Source organism: Nylanderia fulva, unplaced genomic scaffold (genome assembly GCF_048542155.1).
Source record: "Nylanderia fulva isolate GAGA-0341 unplaced genomic scaffold, ASM4854215v1 Scaffold86, whole genome shotgun sequence".
Taxonomy (NCBI): Eukaryota; Metazoa; Arthropoda; class Insecta; order Hymenoptera; family Formicidae; genus Nylanderia; species Nylanderia fulva.
Genome location: NW_028190982.1, coordinates 218,692 through 240,844, shown reverse-complemented (window position 1 = coordinate 240,844; position 22,153 = coordinate 218,692). Strand labels below are relative to the sequence as shown.

The 22,153-nt window shown below is 31.0% G+C and overlaps 2 protein-coding genes across 2 annotated transcripts in view; both read left to right on the top strand.

Annotated features, from left to right (window-relative positions):
* Positions 1–20,773, top strand: part of LOC146719798 (uncharacterized) — a 192,963-nt gene extending 172,190 nt beyond the window's left edge. The window contains 2 exon segments of the mRNA XM_085489504.1: positions 17,770–20,035; positions 20,037–20,773. Coding sequence (XP_085345630.1) covers positions 17,770–20,035; positions 20,037–20,663 — 2,893 coding nt within the window. The 3' untranslated portion in view covers positions 20,664–20,773.
* LOC114928984 (uncharacterized) lies at positions 8,671–15,883 on the top strand. The gene is made up of 3 exons (XM_029300352.2): positions 8,671–9,044; positions 14,982–15,323; positions 15,638–15,883. Coding segments are annotated over exons 1-3 (486 nt in total). The 5' UTR covers positions 8,671–8,902; the 3' UTR covers positions 15,640–15,883.
* Positions 20,774–22,153: the final 1,380 nt, after the last annotated feature.

Sequence of the window (22,153 nt, the reverse complement as noted above, 5' to 3'; positions counted from 1 at the left end):
AAGGGAGCCCTTTCTAAAATCCCATCATGTGCGGAAAGGGCGACTTTCCGCGCACCCGTTGCATAAAAATTATATAATAAACAGCATTTTCTACTTGATAAAAATTACGCACTTAGTGCACCAATGAGTACGATTTTACGTAAAACAATAAAAATTAAGAAAATTTAACTAAATATAGTATAAAGCATTTGGTATTTGTTGAGCATTGACTGTCCAGTTTATATGTATAAAGTAGAAAACATTATAAAAACATTTTAATAAAATAGGAAAGATGAAGGAAAATATTTGAAAAATTAACAACTTGTAAATGTGATGGAATTGCTGTCTTTCTCTTTTTAATTGGCATAAAAGGTATTAATTCTTCTATTAGCTTTATAGTTGCAGCTTTATTTAATTTGAAATATATAAAAATTACATTATATATATAATATAAAATTAATATATAATATAATATATAATATATATAATAATATATATATATATATATATATATAATAATATATATATAATAATATATATATAATATATATAATATATATATATATATATATATATATATAATATTATAAAATTATATTTTCTGGGATATATCACCTATACAGTTTAAGGAATGCATTATCTGGGATATCAAATGGATTTTGTGTGTCTCTTAATGTTCTTCTTATTAAATTTAAATTATTTTGCTGTTTTTTATTTATATTTATTCTTTCCTCTTCTTCTACCAACAATATAACATTAATAATGTCCATTTTAATTTAAATTTTAATCTATTTATTCGCGCTCTACTCTACATAACATATAATGCAGTAGGATATATGGGTGCATTCGTTTATGCAGTGATTAGCGCATCCACTGCGCATCCACTGCGTCTATTATCTGCGAGTCACGTGACATCATTTACCGAACGATCACCTGCGTGAATTGACTGCTCAGATTGTAATTGGAGTGCGTAAGTAAAGAAATTTTAAATAAATATGAATTAACTTAGAAATAAATATTTTTTATCGGCTCTCAATATAAACAATATAAATATGATGGTTTCTAAATCGGCCTAAGACCCATAGCACGAAAAATTACAAAAATTAATTATTCGGAACTGTATTTCTTGGTACGAGATTACTAAAGTTCCATATATTAATTAACCTCGAACTTACATATGGAGAAATAGGCGCAAAAAATATAGGTCCGAAAAGTCGCTGAAGCGGGAATCGAACCCGCGTCTTTCACTTTCCGGGCGACTGCTCTTACCACTAATAGCTATTTAGACTTTTCGGACCTATATTTTTCGCGCCTATTTCTCCATATGTGAGTTCGAGGTTAATTAATATGAAACTTTAGTAATCTCGTACCAAGATATACAGTTCCGAATAATTAATTTTCGTAATTTTTCGTGCTATATGGCTTTTAGGCCGATTTAGAAACCATCATATTTATATTGTTTATATTGAGAGCCGATAAAAAATATTTATTTCTGAGTTTATTCACGCCTGGCCTAATCACGGCGTTATTTACTAACATCTACTAAAAAGACAAATGAAAAATATACGATCGAAAGAGTCTGAATAGCTTAGTGGTAAGAGCAGTCGCCCGGAAAGTGAAAGACGCGGGTTCGATTCCCGCTTCAGCGACTTTTCGGACCTATATTTTTCGCGCCTATTTCTCCATATGAAAGTTCAAGGTTAATTAATATATGGAACTTTAGTAATCTCGTACTAAGAGATACAGTTCCGAATAATTAATTTTCGTAATTTTTCGTGCTATGGCTCTTAGGCCGATTTAGAAACCATCATATTTATTATAAAAAAACTGATAATCTCGGCTCAAATTATTGTGTTACAATAAAAATAAAATCTCGACGGCAATCGGAGCCTGTGCGGATGACATGCACAAAATTAATAAATTAAAATGAGATCTCAAATCAAACTCATTTATTAAATTCTAAACGTTTCGGGAGACACTCCGACGGCCGGACGGTTTGAATAGGGAGGAGAATGATATTTAATTTATTTGCGGATTGTATGTATACGAGTTTTATAATTTTCTGATTGTACCGATTATCTTTTATTTTTGTTTCTTTGTATTTTGCAGCTACTGAAGAAGACCCGAAGTGGGTCGAAACGTTTAGAATTTAATAAATGAGTTTGATTTGAGATCTCATTTTAATTTATTAATTTTGTGCATGTCATCCGCACAGGCTCCGATTGCCGTCGAGATTTTATTTTCATCATATTTATATTAAATATGAATTATTATTTGAATAAATATAATAAAATTTTTAAATAGATTGAAGGTTCTGACATATGACGTGTGCACATAACATTTTCAGACAGTGATGACGGTAGGATTGAAATGTTGCTGAATGTAGACTTCTCAGATTTTTCCAAACTTACTGGGGACGAAGTAGCTTGATAGCTAGGAATGACTGTAACAGAATTGCATCTTTATACAAAGCACATTTTTTTTAAACAGATTACTTTAAATTTATATTCTTGATAAAAGTGCATTTTTAAGTTAATTGGATCGTAAATATAAATTAACAGACTTCATAATTTTATTGTATTACTTACCTTGCATTACTTTTAGTTTTGTAGGATCTATTTGGAGGAGTTATTCTCCACCTTCTTTGTTCTGAACTTTTATAACATAACTCATAATTGAAATAATTTTCAGGCAACGTTTCCAAGTTCAATTGGCTTAACAATGGAGAAGACTACATTCGTTTACGCAGTACTGCGAGCAAAGCATCCTAAGCAGGACCTCCGAGATGGCTGCGCAGATAGGCAGCAGCTCTGCTTAAACGAACAACAAACTGCGCTGCAGTCGGTTGCGCAGGTGGAGTAAACGAACGACATTTGCGGCAGTCACTGCATAAACGAATGCACCCTATGACACATTTTGACATTATTCGACACAATAATTCTTGTCGAATAATCTCACGTGAAATATTTCGTGTTTTCACTATAGTGATGAAAAATAGCCAATCAAGTGAATGCTCACTTTTGTCATTTTCACTAGGTTTTGAGATACACAATCGACCCCCTGGGGGTCGATTGTGTAACTTTTTTGAAAGTGAAAACGTGAAAAGTGAAAAATTTCCGCCAATCGCGCATTGATTTTAAAATGAAATCGATGTGTGATTGAAAGAAAATTTTCATTTTTCACATTTTTACTTTAGAAAAAGTTACACAATCGACTCCCTGGGTATCTATTACGGTTATTTGGGTGAGTTTGCTCACGAGATGAAAATCACAATAATGAGAGATTCACTAGATTTTGACCAATAGAAGCGTAGACAACCTAGTGAATCTCTCACTTTTGTGATTTTCACCTCGTGAGCAAACTCACCCAAAGAACCGTAATAAGTACCCTGGGGGTCGATTGTGTAATTTTTTCTAAAGTAAAAATGTGAAAAGTGAAAAATTTCTTCCAATCACACATCGATTTTATTTTAAAATCAATGCGTGATTGGTGGAAATTTTTCACTTTTCACGTTTTCACTTTAGAAAAAGTTACACAATCGACCCCCTGGTCTCTCCTTCATCCAGACCTTTGGCGATCTGTCTATTAAGGGTCGACAGGTCGGTCGGCCAAACTCCGAATTGATGTTGGAGACCTCGCGCGGTGACAACGCGAAACTTCGATTTCAGTGTTGCCAACGCCGAGAAACCAATTCTCGGGTTTTATGTAGTGATGCATGTCTGTACACGTACATACCCATTGCATTGCTCACGCGGACGCACCGTAAAGAGACAAGGACCGATAATCACGTGTTCTCCTTGTTCCTCTACCGTGCCGGTATACGCGAGATGCCGCCTGAAAATGCTTTCTGGCCTTCCGTAGCAGAAGGCAGTAGCGTAGCAAGGCTAATAAGTACCTACTTTTTATAAATTTTATATATCCTTATGCACATATGTGCGTATATATATATATATATATATATATATTATATAAGGGATATGTTGATTATTCTTGATTTCTTTTTGATTATTGATGCTATTGTATAATTTGCTCCAATAACTTATAACGTGAAAGAACGTACCGTTGAGTAATATATAATCAATGCAAGGATGTTCAGTATATCATCCAGTAAATTAGAGTTCAAATATATCAATAAAAAATATTTTTACTACATATATATAAGTGTAAAATAATTCAGAAAATAAATTTAATAAAAATCTACATACCAGCTGTGTGCATGTGTGCAATTGATTTATTGAAATTTATTTACGGAAGTATTTTGCATTTATATATTTATAGTGTGTGTAGTTGTAAAATGATTAAAATATTTTCAATATCAAATTTTTAAGTTTATCGCCTATATAAAAAATATATTTCTATGATTTTCTATATTCTAATTTATTATAAAAAAATTGATATTGATATATTTGAACTCAAGTTTTTTACGTGATTAAATATTCTTGCATTAAGCCATCATACGTTACTCGTAAGTTCTTTCATATCTGTATATGTATATATATATATATATATATATATATATACACTTATATATATATATTATATATATATATAATATTTCACTTATTTATAAAATACATTTTTAATTCATATTCAACCTGAATGATATTTTCTATATGTTTATGCTATCCTCCGATCTATCCCTAACAAATTAGGAGGTGTAATTGCTTTATTATCATCAATTATTATCTTATATTTTTTACCTCTAATTTCTATAAAATTTAATTCATTATCATTTTATCCTTTAAATCAATATTTATTTTGAATTTTCATTAATATTTTTATCCTATTAACATGAGCAGGAGCTCAACCTTTTATCATTATTAGACAAATTTTATCATTATGTTACTTTCTTTATTTTATCTTATTACCTTTCCTAATAAAAATTTGAGATTTAATTATTTTTAAATAAATATTTTAAAATTTATTATTATAAATAAATTTAAAATATTAAAAATAATTATATTTAATATTTAAATTTTTTATAAATTACTATTAAATTAAGTTAATAATCTTGAATTTAAGTTTATGTTTTGAAAACATATTAAAGAAATTTTAATTTTCTATTAACTTTTAAACATTTAATTTTTTTTACTAAATTATTATTAATAATATAAATTTAAATCCAAAAATTAATAAAATATAAACCAAAATTATTGGTAAAATAATTTTCCAACATAAATATATTAATTTATCATATTGTATTCGAGGAAGTATTCCATGTATAAAAATTACTATTCTACATAAAATATTAATTAAAATAAAAGTTAAAATTATTGAATATTTTAATAAATTCCTAAATATATAAATTCTAATTAATCTAAAAAAAATAATTATTCCATATTCAGATAAAAAAATTAATGTAAACCCACCCCTAAAATATTCAATATTAAATCATCTGACTCACTTTCGATAAAATCTATAGGACTTCGATTTAATTCAGCTAAAATCCTAATAAAAACTATAATAAACAAAGGATATAAAACTACTATATATTATAAATAAAATTGATAATTAATAAAATCAAAAAAAGAATATCTCTCTCTTACTAATATAATAACATAATTTATATTACTAAAATAATATAACATATTACTAAAATAATTAAAATAAATCTTACTTCATATGATAATATTTGTGAAACTGATCGTATTGCCCCTATTATTGAATAAATCGAATTAGCTGATCATTCCATAAAAATTATAACATACCCTCTATTAGTTATAAAAACAATTATTAATAAAATAGAATAATTTAAAAAATAAATATTAGTAATGTAAGGAAATACCAATCATATTATTATTAAAACAAATCTAATTATAGGACATAAATAAAAAAAATTATAATTAGATTTATATACATAAAATAATTCTTTATTAAGTAATTTAATAGCATCACTTAAAGGTTGAAATAATCCTATAAATCCCACCTTATTAGGTTCTTTACGAATTTGTACATATCTTAAAATTTTTCGTTCCAATAAAGTTAAAAAAGCTACCCCAACTAATATAATTAATAACAAAATTAACAATCTTAATATATTTAACGCACTATAAAAATATAATCTTAAATTTTGACAAATTATTACTTGTATAACTTTTTTCTATTATACATCATTAAAATTCTAAATTTAATACACTTAAATTTTGCCAAAGTAATTTTATTTATTTACATATATTTGATCAATTAAATTTATTCATTAAAAAAAATATAATTTAAAAAAAAGTCCTTTTGTACAAAATTTTCTTAATTTTATTATAGATAGAAACCGATCTGGCTTACACCGATCTGAACTCAAATCATGTAAAATTTTATTAGTCGAACAGACTAAACTATTAAACTTTTTTATTTAATTTTTATTTTAATTCAATATCGAGGTCGCAATCATTTTTATTAATATGATCTTTCTAAAAATATTACGCTGTTATCCCTAAGGTAATTAATTTTTATAATTATTATAAAAAAAAAAAATTTTTCTTAATTTAATAATCAATCCTTTATAAAAATTTTATTAATTAATGTTAAAATTATCTTTAAATTAAAGTTCATTTTATTTAATTATCCTCCCAATAAAATATAATCATTAAAATAAAATTTATTTCCTTAAATAAAAAAATTATATTAAATTTAATAGGGTCTTCTCGTCCCATAATTTCTTTTAAGAATTTTAACTTAAAATTTAAATTTTAAATCTACAAATTAAAACAGCTTTAATCAATTCCTTCATTCCAGTTTTCATTTAAAAAACAATTGATTATGCTACCTTTGCACCGTCAATATACTGCGGCTATTTAAAAATCACTGAGCAGAAATAATTTTAAATTATTATCAAAAAACCATGTTTTTGTTAAACAAGTAAATTAATGAAAATTAATGTGTATATGCATTACAATATATTCAATACAATATTCTCTTAATTTGAACGAAAATTATAAATAACTTATGCGTAACATGTCTCAACTGCTCTTTTAGCTGAATGTTTAGAAGCAATGAAAAAAATCGAGGATCTACGAAAAATTTAAGTACATTTCTAAGATTTTTTTATATGATATAAAAAAAATATATGGTATATAAATTGATTTTTTAATTTTTTTATTAATTTTTAATTACACACACACACACACACAAATAGATTCTTATTATTTAAAATAGTTTTTATTTTTGTTCTTTATTTACATATGCATACATATACAAAAAAATAAAAATAATATGATAGCCTTTTTGCTGACATTATCTCTCAATATTTGCATCCGTGTGCTCACGTATTAGTGTTTGTACCTACATGGACGCTACTACATATGCGATGTAATAGAGACAAAGATGGAATGATGCTCTCTCCTTGTCAAGCAGTCAGCATGTTACCACAGAAATTTCCCCTGCTCCTTATGAATCTAGTGAGAATCTTATCGTCCAGATATTTCATAAAATAAGTGACATAACTTTGGTTTTTTTTTTTTTAATATATTCTTGATATAATAAAGTAGTCCGCCAAAGAGTCGGATTTTGCATTTTTGCTCTGAAAAATTTATAATAAATAAAATACGGACTCCTGGCTAACCCAACCTTACCCGTTACTAGCTGCGCATTCCCCCAAGTTATATTATAAATTTTATTTTCATCTTTTTTTCAATAAATAACTCTTTGGCGGACTGCATTTGAGCTTACTGATTAAGAATATCATAAATTTAATAAGATTCATTCAGTAGTTTCGCTAATATCTGGAATATAAGAATCTCTAATTCCCGGCCGGCCGATAGGCGTCTCTACCATGTCGCCTGTCGACCCTTAATCTGTGTTTGGGCAGAGAGAAGAATGAGAGAGGCCACGCCGCCGTTTTTCGTCAAACGCTTTTTCTAGGCTGCTCACTAGCGTCACGTACATCCATTTTACGAGCGTCTGGAACTACATGGCCACATCCACTTTCGATGTCGGTAAAAGAGCCAAATTTAGTTCATGTCCGTGCTACATCCACAATTGATAGACCAGAATACGACGAAGATCAGAGTTCAAGACCATATGTTTTCTTTTTTTTTTTTTTTTTTTTTCAGAATTGTAAATGAATAAAAAATAAGAAATAATAAATCAATTGTATTTATAAAATATTTTCAATAATTTTATATTCATTTACAAAAATAACATCCCTGAAAATTAAATTGATTGCACAAAAAATATAAAAAAAAATAAGAAAATAAATATTGAAAATAAAATAAATATATTTGTATAAAAATAACAAAAAATTAACATAATATTATAAAATAAAAATAATAAAAAAAATAAAACTTATGGAAAATAATTTATCATAAAAAAAAATTTCTATAATAATATATATTTAAATGAAATTAAATGAATAATTAAATATACTTTATACTTTAAATTATACAAAAATTGTTATATAATATAATATATGTATATTAATATTTTTTATTTAATACATATACCACGTGTACAAAAATGTATATATATATATATATATAAGGTGTCCCGAATTTTGCGAATTAAAGTACCATAGAAAGAAAGTTTCTCGAAAAAGTAAATTATGAAAATTGCATGGCAAATGCTCGTGTACAGATATACACATGCGCATACGCATACACACACTTCGATATTGAGATATCCGTAAGAATCTGTAAGAATTTTCGGAAAGAACATCTGAATGTGTGGTAGGGTAGAGGAGGGAAGAGATCATATTGCGAGCAATTGCGAGTCGACGTATCACTCGCTATCTTGATAATCTCGTGAGAGAAGTATACGCGCTGTTTTGTGTTAGTCGTGCTTCGCGATTGTCCGTAAAGGATTTTACACGCAAAATTATCTGTAAAGGATTTTTTGTGTTTGTGTGCGAAGTGCGTTGTTCTGATAAGTGCAAAATTGTTCACGTTTCAATAATATTATAAAAAATAACAATAGTTATAAAAAATAAAGAAAAATGTCTAATCAGTGCCGTTTAGATACTTTTTACGATAAGTGCATGTATAAAAACTGTACGAGTTCAAGATCTCTAGGAAAACGTTTATATAGATTCCCATTGCAGACTGATAACAGATATCATTTATGGATAAGCAACAGCGGTAAATTTTTTATATCATCTTTAATTACATATTCTGCTATATTTTGTACTTGCACTTTTTATTTCTATTCAATTTTGTTTTACTTATATTCAATTTGTTTTAATAATACAATCATAAGTATCAGAAAATTATAGAACATAAAGTTTATTTTTATATTCTACAAAAAATGTTATATTCTTTTTTTATATATTTTAATATTTAACTCTAGAATAAATATTTAATTTTTTTATTATTTCGTGATAAATTCCTTTTCTTTCCTTTAAACTGAATAAATAAATAATTGATACTGCTCTTTATATTGCCTACTTTAAAGCTCTTTTGCACTGCCTTTTTACTAAATTTAGACTAAGACAACGATAATAAATAAAAATAAACTAAAATAAATGAAAGTAACCTTAATTAAAATAGATCTCAATAATTAAACATTTAATTATTTCGTGATATAATTATGTGCATTTATTTATTGTACTATTATCTGCAACTCGTGATATCTAATTATTTAAAGGTTTTATATGAAATATTCTACAATATATTTTGTATTAATTGATAAATAAATAATGTATTATTTTATATAATTTATATTAAATATGTTTGAGTAAGATTCATTTTGTTTTTGAGATGATATTTTGTATTTATTCACGAATTTCTGCAATTTATTCACACTAATTGCGTGTGCGTATACGACTTTTATTTTTGATGTTTAATATAAAACAAATATTATTGTACATAATATAGTTATTTAACATTAAACATAAACATTATACAGAATCGATTACTAAATCTATTAACACAGTATCTACATTAATTATACATATGTTACAGAATATTCTTTTTGTAATTTGCCTACAAAATTTGAGATAAGTTTTGGACAAAATTTTCGAATTAATTTCAAATATATAAATTGAATTTTTATGCTCTTGTTTATAATGTTTATGAAAAGTATTAATTTAATTTATTAATATTATTTTATACAATTAATGTTATTATTTTTACAATTATTATTTTACAATATTATTTTATCAAATTAATTTTTTTATTTTTTAATATTTCTATCAAAAGATTTTTAAATAAAATTAAGAACAAAAAAAGTGAAACAATATTGTGTTAAGGCTGTCTTTTTATTGCTCGCGATCTATCGCGCTTGAATTTAATCAGTACTGCGCGTGCGTGACTGACAAAATTATCGGCAACAGTGCGGACATGCTAGCATGCGTAAGTACATGTGCTTCAGTTGTTCAGTTGACGTGAGTCCGTGCCGTCCGTGGTCCGTGTCAGTCCTCAGTCAGTGAGCCTGGTCGGTCTGACAAAATTTGTCTGTTGTCATATTGCGATGGTAAGTACGCAACACATATCTAAAAATATTTTTTAATTTTTATGATATAAAAGTTTCACGTCGTGTGGTATAATCTAATGTTAGAATAGTAATTATAGAATTAATATTATAATTTTGAGTAATATTTATAAAAGAAAGCGACAATGAGATGAAAATAAGAGCGAATGAGATAAAACAATATTTTACGAAATCTACAGGGTTTGTCCGGAAAGTAATGCGTCGCATTTTTTTTGTGACGCGACTATACATCGCAGAGCGATGGGACCGGTTGGGGAGGAAGGGGGGTACCCTTACTTTCCAACGGTAGGTCGCTCAATTGTTTCCATGCGCTTGGAGGGTTAGGACGGCTTATTCTGTGAACCTCTGCTTAGTGGTCGCGTCGAACTTGTGATGGAGAGAACGATAGAGCAACGCTATGCGATAAAGTTTGTTATTACGGCCTACCTGACCCGGATCGGTGTGGCAACGGTGCCGCAGCCGCCCTACAGTCCCGACTTGGCCCCGGCGGACTTTTTTTTATTTCCTCGGCTGAAAAGGGAGCTCAAAGGACAACAGCTCGAGTCGGTTGACAACGTACAAGCTACTTCGACGGCCTCCCTGAACAGCATCCCAGTCAAGGAGTTCCAGAAATCTTATGACGCATGGAAATCGCGTTGGCAAAAATGTATTGACGCAGAAGGGTCATACTTCGAACAATTTTAAGTTGTTTTACCTATGCGATCAATAAATTCTTTTTTAAAAAAATGCGACGCATTACTTTCCGGACAAACCCTGTATTACGTTTCATTCTTTTCGGTTAATAGCCTTCAGATTTGCTTGCTCAAGGAATTACTCGTGATCTTTTATCGAGATACAAGATAATAACATTTTGTAACACTAATTTTTGTAAAACTCTACTAATAGTAATGTTTTAATAAATTGTGACGTGACAAATTGAAATTGTCCGTCACAAGGGCTGAATGGCCCGATCGGGGGAGGGCACGGGACCTCTGCTCTCCCGAGACAGTGAGAGAGAGAGAGAGCGTGCGTGCGAAAAGCGCGGGATCGGACGCGAACCCGCTGCTACGCGTTTCCATATATTTTTTTTGTTGAGAGTTAGGATTATTTCGGCGGCAGACAGGATGTGCGACGAGTCTCAGCCGATAGAGAAAACCTGGAGGAGAAAAGGGAAGGCATAGGAAGCAGGACGACGGGGACCCCCTTCGTCAGGGACATGCCCGGTAAGCCCAAGGTTAAAAATTTCTTCACCCAATATCCGACAACGGAGTAGGTGCCACTTGCCTAAAAATTTGTACCTTCCAGGGGCGAACAGGGGATGGCCACTCGGGTGCAACAAGCACCCGAGTCCCCGCATACGGAGCGCCGGCAGGAGAGCTGCCGCCCCCGGGACTTCCGGAATCCCGAAGGAGAGCAAGGAGCGGCCCTGCCGTGCGCTGCCGCGACGACCGCCTACGAAGGGCAACCCGCGGATCAGGACTCCGCGGGTAAGGATAATGCAAGAGACGACGGAAGATATTACCACAAACCCATACCCCATCTCCATCAATCCTCCTCACCCTGATCCAGTACCCCGCCCAACAACCACGCCCCCCATCACCCCAATAACATCCATTCCCCTCAATCCCTGCGGCCTCCGGAAATCCACCATACTAAACTCACCGCCATAAGACATCCTAAACAACAAACCAAAACAACCCCCAACACCCCAACAAACAACACCCACCCACACCAACCCACAACACCCCCCCTCACACCACACAACACCAACCCCACCCAAAACACCCACCCCAAAAAACCACAACACAAAACCACCAACAAACACCAACAAAAACACAAAACACCCCAAACCACCCACCAAACCCACAAACACACACCCAAACCACAACCACAAACCAACACACCACCCCCCCCAACCCAAAGACCCTCATGCGCTACAACCCAAAAACCTCCTCACTCCCACCCCAACCACACACAATTAACACAGCCGATCAAAAACCACCCAAACAACCACAAAAACAAAAACCAACATACTCACCCACCCCCACTAAAAAAACCACAACAAACACAACAACAAAAAAACTAAAAAAACAACCCAAAAAACCAAAAAAAACACAAAAACACACCCACCAACACTCAACCCTCCAATGCTGTGGACCCAACACCCAAAAACCCCCCCCCAACAAATCAACACCCCCAACCACAAAAACCCCCCTACCACACACAACCCACCCCACTCCCACACACTTTACCTCTACCACCGCCACCACAAACCCACAAAACCACAAAACCACAAACAAACCAAAAAAAAAAACCACCAACAAACAAACCACACCAAACACAACCACACCCCAACCACACACAAAAAAAAACCAACAAAAAACCCTAACCCAATAACCCAACAACACAAACAAAACCACACCCGACCCCCAACCAAACCCACCATGCACCGAAAACACACCTCCTAAATCACCAAACCACCCCACCACCATAACTACAACCATAAACCACTAACACATCATCCTCTCCACAATACCCCACCCAACCAAAAAAAACTCAAAAACCCAACCCAACCAAACAATAACCCTCACCCTCCCACAGTACACTCCACCCCACCTTCCCCACCCCCACCCCACCCCACACCCCCCCCCCTCAACCCCTCCCTTCAACCACATTCCCCCTACCCCCACTCCAACAACACCCCCCCCAATTATATCCCCCCCCCCAGCCTCATAAAACTATCACACCACACCCCAATTCGAACCCCCAACCAGTTCCTACTCACTCCCCGCCTCCCAGAACCCTCATCCCCACCCCTAGACTACCCATCCCCTCACTAAACAGCCCTTTATTCAACCCACGCCACCCTCACTTATACCTTCTCCCTCGCACCTCAAACTTTCTCCAACCTACCTTTCCCACGCCCGCTTGTCCTCTTACATTACAACAGAACAAATTTCTTAAGAAAGATCACCGACTCTTAGGCGCGCGCGCTGGCCCGAAATCCTGATAGCGCCGCGAGTGGCCTATCTACGTAATTGGGTCACCGACGTGTCTCCTGAGGGCCCCCGGTTCGGCACTGTCTAGCGAGCGCCCGAGGAGAGCAGAAGTCCCGAGCTGAGGCGCAACTCAGAGAGAGCGAGAGAGGAGAGGACGCCAAGGAGCGTCATAGGACTGGTGAGACGACGTGGTCATCCTGCTGTCGCCGAATTAAGGTAGTAGGGTGGATGGGTTCCGAATCATTTATCGTCAATAGATTACGCTGGACTTAGTTGCCGGCCGGCCGTTGTAAAAGTTGCGAGAGATTCGTTTATTGTCGAGTCGCGTTAGTAACGTAACGAGACCCTATTGGGAGAAATTACGACCCATCCACTCTCTCGCGTTTCCGCATATTCTCTCTGCCCGCGTGGACAGTCTTCGCGCGTAACATTGTCGCGCGAAAATTACCGCGATTTACGCGTTGCCGATTATTGTTCGAAGCGAAAATCAAAGAGCTCATAAACGCTTTCAGGCTCATTAAAGTATTGATAATGTAAAGTATTAATGTTGTAAAGTATTGAGGTTGTAAAGGCTTAAACGAAAAGGCGTGATTACGTTTGATTTTGTGTGTGGAAATTATGTACGGCGCACGCGGTGCGCCCTTACGCCGGCCCCTTTGTTGTCGCGCATACCGCGCGGATCACGCGCCCGCGGCGTGGAGCCATATACCCGGTGGCGCGTCGCCGATTTAATTAATCGTCTTTTCGTTATTGGGGACCCTACTTTGTTGCCGCGAATTTGTTTATTCATAACTCGGCACGGCGAACCACCGGGCGTAGTGCCCCACCGAACTCTCAATCGTGCGTCTGTGCACGCCGCTTATTTCTTTATATTATATACTCATGTGTTTTGTGAACCAAAGTTAAATATATGTTTTACTAACTTTAATTCCTAGGGTGATTTCTTGCCGCCACGCACCCGAACCCTTACCCGCACAAAGGCTAGCCGAGCGGGAAAGTTGCCGTCGCGATCTCTCTCTCTCTCTCCCGCGATTGACGCCCGCGAAAGGGCTGGGACTAGGAAGTCCGAGTAAATTAAGACTTAGCGTCCCGCGAATTTATTAATTGAGAGACGGTGCGGCTGCCGCACCTGGCGCCCAACTAAATTGAGATTTTAGTTTTCTCTTTATTATTTTTCTTTTGTTGCAAAATATATATTTTTTTTTCTTTTTTTTTGGTGATCGAACGGAGAGATCGCGCCGAAGGTAACCGATATTCCACAGGAGACTTTTTTTTTTCTCCTTCCGCGACGAATGGATATTCGCTGCGAATTCCGCGCGATACGGTTATAAAATATATTTAATTTTATATAATAATTGCTCGTCAAAGGCCTTATTTAAGATACTGTTAAGATAATAACGTTAAAATTAGAACTCTTTCGAACGAGCGAGCAAGCTTCGATGAAATTTCTATATTCGGAATCTTTTTTCAGCGAGTAGTGTCTCGATATCGAAACATATCTCCTCTCTCACTTTCTATTTATCTTTTTTTTTCATTTTCCGACAACCGGCATCCCTGTTTTAAGTATTTATATACATATACAGTATATTTTTTACAATTTTTTTTCAGGAAACTGGAGAGAGAATATTGGAATTCTCTCCGTTGACAAAACAAGTAACACCGATGATGACATCGTTGATGCCGATATCAACGATGTCGGCAGAAACTGTGTCAACAGTGGCATCGGTGACATCGGCATCAACGATGTCATCAACTATGATGTCGGCGGAGGCATCGACATCGACACCGGCATTGGCACCGGCATCGGCATTGACACCGGCGCTAGCACTGGCACCAGTATCAGCACCAGCACTGACATCGGCACCGGCGTCGACATTAATGGAAATACCGGCACCAGAGAAGGCACCGGTACCAGCGTCAACGGAGGCGTCAACGCTAATAGCATTAAGTGTAAGTTAGACATTTTATATAAATACAATTTATATTAAATATAAAATTAATCATATATACAGAATTGTATTTTACATACAATATTATTAGAAAAAATGCAAAATAATCCTTTTAAAACATTTTTTATTAAGTCATTTTATTATCTTTCCGGTTTTAATATAATTTATTATTAATTAATATAATTGTTATATTTATTTTTGTTATATATATATAATGTAAAAAAATTAATCTTTTTAAAATAATTATTACAATTATTACAATTTATTACGTTTTTTATTATTATTTACTATATTATATTTACTTTTTTGTTTCAGAGAGAAGATTTAAAAGGTCTTATTGATGCAGCTGTACAATCTGCCATGAGAGGAGGACGAGGAGGAAAAGGACGCGGGATACGAGGAAGCAGAGGAAGAAGAAGGGGAAGAGGAAGAGGACGAGGACATGGATATCAAAGAACAGGGATTAATATTAATAATTATTATACTGCTCCTAAAACATAAAACTATATATATATATATATATATATATATACTATACATATAACTCGCTATTTTATCACATATATGTAACTTTATATAAAAGTTACATATATGTGATAATTTATATAAATAGTGTTTTACACTAATAAAATGTAATAAAATTTACCTTGGTCCATTCTTTAGCTGATTTACACGGCCCACATCCAGTTGTATTTAATATTTCCGTTAATTTTTCCCACAGTTCATCCTAGTTAGAAGTTATTAATCGCAATATCCATTAAATATTATTTTAAGCCATATTACTAAACAAATAAAGTATAAAAAATGTTTAAAACTCATTTAAAACTTATTTTCAAAGATATTTTAAAAATGTGAAAATATTTGGTTCCCCTTTTATTCATTAAAAGAACGTTTATTTTAACGTCAATGTAATATAAATATTTATTTAACGTTTATTAAATATTTATTTTTTGTTAATATTTTTTGTTAATATTTTATTAATAAAATATTAAATATTTAATAAACCTTAAATAAATATTTATATTACAGTAATGTTAAAATAAATGTTTTTTTTTAATTTTAAAAGAAGGGACTTAATCAATTTTTTCACATTTTTAAAATATCTGAAAATGAGTTTTAAACATTTTGTTTGCTATATTTGTTTGTTACTTAGGAATATTAGTAAAAATATAATAAGGATAAGATATAATAATGAAAGTAAGCAAAAAATGGTAAGTATTATAAATAGTAATAATTATTTTCAACTATCCGTTAGTCATAATATTTTCCCTTTATTTTCTTTTGCTTAAAATAATTTTTCTTACACAAAACATAAAATACATAAAAAATAGTAAAAAGACATTAATAAATAGGATGATATTAGAATGGATAAAAAATAGCATTTCGATATTTTTATCCATTCTAATACCATCCTATTTATCAATGTCTTTTTACTATTTTTTATGTATTTTATGTTTTGTGTAAGAAAAATTATTTTAAGCAAAAGAAAATAAAGGGAAAATATTATGACTAACGGATGGTTGAAAATAATTATTACTATTTATAATACTTACCATTTTTTGCTTATTTTCATTATTATATCTTATCCTTATTATATTTTTACTAATATTTCTAAGTAACAAACAAATGTAGCAAACAAAATGTTTAAAACTCATTTTCAGATATTTTAAAAATGTGAAAAAATTGATTAAGTCCCTTCTTTTAAAATTAAAAAAAAAAAACATTTATTTTAACATTACTGTAATATAAATATTTATTTAACGTTTATTAAATATTTAATATTTTATTAATAAAATATTAACAAAAAATATTAACAAAAAATAAATATTTAATAAACGTTAAATAAATATTTATATTACATTGACGTTAAAATAAACGTTCTTTTAATGAATAAAAGGGGAACCAAATATTTTCACATTTTTAAAATGTCTTTGAAAATAAGTTTTAAATGAGTTTTAAACATTTTTTATACTTTATTTGTTTACTACAATACTTGGGTTATATTACTTTTTTTCTAATACTTATTTTGATACTTATATTGATATATAAATAGTATGTAAAATGTATATATATTTAAAATTAATAATAATAAATGTATAAAATGTATAAAAAGAAAAATCTAAAAATATTTCTTTGTCTAAATATTTCATTAATTTTATGTAGACAAACATATAAGAAGATATATGCATATCTATACTCATATACATATATGCCGAATAAATTTCGCGTAGTAAATAATATTTTTTACATATACATATAAAATAATACATGTGCATATAAAATTACATGTACATATAAAATAATTTAATATTAAAATATTAATTATTTCTTTTTTTATTGTAAAAAATTAAATTTTAATTCTACAAATTTTTAATACAATTACATGTGTAACATATCGAGTAAATAAATTAGTTTTTAAATTTTCTTTTCTTTTGTTTTTATTACAGGAAATACGAAAATAGAAAAATGGTCTGCCAGTTCTATTCGACGTGCGGGATTGTGTGTGAAGATCATTTTCTTGAAGACTCCTTCACACATAAAACGACAAGAGGATTAAAACGCAGTGCAGTACCGATTCCTTTCGAGTCTCTAAATAACGTAAGTAATGAACACAATGTATTGATTTCTTTAGATTCTCATAATATTAATAAAAATAATGAAAATAAGAAAAGAAAAAGTATGCAAATGGAAGAAGTGCTTTATTTACAAGAAGAACAAAGTATAAAGAATATTGTATCAACATCTACTACATCATCTACGTCTACTGTTGTTAATGAAAATGTAATAGACGAGCATCCAGAATCACAAACTTTTGAACAACGAACAAATTCATTGCGATGCTATCAGCCACGACATTTAGATTTTAATTCTTCCATAGAAAATGAAGATATAATGGAATGGATGCACATTGAGCCATCTATGCATCAAAGAGTTCTTACGCCTCCTCCGTCTAATAATAATAATAATAATAATAATAACAATACAAATATAATAGAATCGGCGCATCTTGAGCCATCAATACATGAAAAAGTTCTGTTTCCTCCGTGCAATAATACAAGAAGTACTAAAAATAGTACAGAAACAAATACAAAAAATGAAATAATACATAAGTTATGTGCAAAAGTTAAATATCTAAAATCTGAAAATATACGATTGCGAAGACAAGTAAGATATCTGAAATATCGTTTACGTCATATTCCACAAAAACGTAAAACGTCAAAAAAAGATAAACAAAAGAAAATAATATTAAACAAATTGGTAGACGAACAAGATCTAAATCCTGTTGCGAAGGCGATGATAAATTTGCAACTGCATAAACGCAATGCAGCATATACAGAAGAAGAGAAAAATCTGTCAAGACAACTATATTATTATTCACCTGCTGCTTTCTGCCGCTTAAGAAAAGCAGGTTGCAATTTTCCAGGGCAACGAACTATTAGAAGATGGCTGGAAGAATATGACGTACGGCCAGGATTTTGTGATTTTATTTTTCAAAAATTAAAGGAAAAGATTTCTTATTTACCAGTAGAGGAAAGAGTGTGTGCCTTAAAATGGGACGAAATGGCCATAAAACCTTATGAAGAATATTCGCAAAAATTAGATGAAATAGAAGGTCTTGTCGATCTTGGTCCTCTAGGAAGAAAATCAGAAAGATCTAAATGCGTATTTGTCTTTTGCCTAGACAGTTTAAATGCGCGTCACCCATGGCGACAGCCTTTAGCATATTTCCTTCCGGGAAAATGCATGAAAGCAGAAGAAATAATAATATTATTAAAAGAATGTTTAGACAGATTGAGTACAACGGGTGCTGATGTGCAACTTTTAACATGTGATCAAGGCACATGTAATCAAAGTGCGTATAGTGAACTCGGTATTGATGCACAGAGGCCATGTTTTATACATAATGGAAAAAAATATAACGCATCTTTTGATTTTCCTCATCTGGTAAAAAGATTGGCAAGTTTTCTTAGAACGCACAAAAACATTTATTGTGATGGAAAAATAATCGCATCGTATTCAGATTTTGAAATGACTTGGTATATTGACAATGCCACAAAAGGAGGCTCAAATTTATTATCCCATATAACAGAAGCACATATTCGTCCAAATAATTTCGAAGCGATGAATGTTAAAAGAGTTTTTCAATTATTTAGTCACACATTTGCAGCTGCAATAAGAACAGCTGGTAATGCAAAAGAATTAAATACGAGTACGTGGGAAGCTACAGCTGACTTTGCAACACGCTTAAATAATATTATTGATGCTTGTAACAGTTACAGCCTTAATATTACATTTGGCGGAAAACGACCATTATCCTTCAGAAATTCAGATATTGAAAATCTGTTAACAGATTCTATCGAATGGTGCTCAAGATGGTCAAAATCGGCGGAAAATCTAGTTCAAATTCCTTGTTTCAAAGGTTTTCCATTAACTATACGAGCTATTCTTGCAACTTATAAAAAACTTGCAAATCAATACGAAGGATTTGAACTTGCGACAGGATTGTGTAATCAGGATTCTGTCGAACATTTGTTTTCTAAATTGAGACAACGCGGAGGTTTTAATCCAAATCCAACCGCAAGAATGATCCGATTATCTATCAGACATATACTTTCCACAGGATATATTCAGACTAGCGACAAGGGCAATGTTCAATGTACAGAAGGTGTAACTCTTATTAATCGACCAAGTCGACTTGTTAAGACAATAGAAAAATGTCATGAATACGAGCAATGCGACTGTAGAATATATTGAACATGAAAGTGAATTGCTTGACGAAGATGTTAGAATTCTTCTCGAAGAATATAATATCGAACAAATTGATAATATAAATCCGATTGATAGCAATTACGATGAAAATGCCATTGCATTTTTTGCCGGATTTGTGGCACGGCGAAGTATTGCTAAAAGTAACTGTGACGATTGCCGCAACGCAATGATGAAAACACCAATGGATGAACCTGCAGCAAATGAAAAATATATAGAATTTCGTGAATATCCAAATACAGATGAAGATGCTCCAACAGTAACAAAATTAGTACGACCAACAACTCTATACACAAATATTACTAAAACGCAATTAATGGCGTTTAATTGTACATGGCAAAGCCATTGGTCATCCACACAGATGCTTGAAAAAATAGTGACGGAATGTGTACATGCAACGAATCAAATTCATCCAGATTGGTTAGATAAAAATAACGAATGTTATAATCATCGGATGCAAGCATTAAAATACATGATTACTGTAAAAATATATTCCCGTACGAGATATAACAATCGTACTGCCAAAGTAGTTAGTGCATCATACAAAAAAGTTAAGAGATTTATAAATAAATAAAAGTATATATAAGAAAAGTAAAAAATAAAGGATACTAAATGTAAGATCATCTTGAGCACTATTATATTAATTACAAATAAGAAAAAAATGATATGAAGAAAGAAAAACCACAAAGGTCTAAAATAATATCATTATTAATAATTCATTAAAAAAAAAATATTTAAGAATTTTATATAAAATTTATTTAATAAATTTTATAAATATTTTATACATTTATTTATTAAATATTTTATATTTATATTTATTTTATATTATTTTATTATTAATTAATAGTAATTAATATTAATATATACATCTTATATTATTTTATATATATATAATAATATATTAATATTTATTAATTTTAATATTTAAAAAAATTAATGCAAGGAATAGAAAAAACATAAAATAACGTGGAACGTAGTAAAAATTATCTAGAAAAAGAATTATTTTTTAATATGAGTATTTTCTATAAAATAATATAATTTCTTTATTTTGTAATTTTGAAAAAAATTTCTTCATTTTTTTATTGTTATATATATCTTGCATAATTTTGTCATTGAAAAGAAATATTTATACTGTGTATCATGAAATTACATTCATTAAAATATGTTTGCAAATCATGTTACATTTAGTAATGAGTATTATTTTCCTGTAATGAGAAAAATAAGCATGAATTTTTCAATTTCTTAGAAGATTGCAATCACAGTTGAAACAAATTACATAAATCGTTAACTAGCAGGTTTAATCACGGACTAAATAAAATATTTTTATGCAATCATGCTAAGAAATTGTAAAATCATGTATTTTCTGATTACTAATGACATATAACACGAGATATATATAATAATAAAATTTTAAGAAAGTACAGTAACACGGTACAATAAATGAAATCTATCGTATATGTATTTGTTGGCATACGGTATTCTAATATAATCATAGAAGATACATATGAATACCGTTAATAATATAGTATACAGTAAGTGATTTTGACAAATCACTTACAATAATAAGACGCCTTAACAGAAATAGATAACAAAAGACATCAAAATATATAACTGATTCTTTTAGTTATAGAAAATCTATATTATATGTAGATTTCCCGTGATAAGACCTGTTAGTTTGAGCGATTTATGTAATTATTTCAACTGTGATTGCAATCTTTACGTCATGCATATCTAAATGCCAACTAAAATACATATACACATATGTACCTAAATCTTTAATTACAATATATTATTAATTTTTTTAAACATACGTTCCACGTTAACATAGTAAATATGATTAAATACAAATTATTTAACAATATCTTTTTTCACAAAATATATGTTTTATAATAATGAATACTTTTAATTACAGCTTTTTTTTTAGAGCGGAGGGTTTTTTAGTGGGTGAGAGTCCCACATACCCCCGTCGGACGGCCGATGGGAAATGCATAATGCATTTTTCCCTTCCTACAAAAAAAAAAAACTGATATATACAGGATTCCGAAATTCGCGAGTCAAAATAGT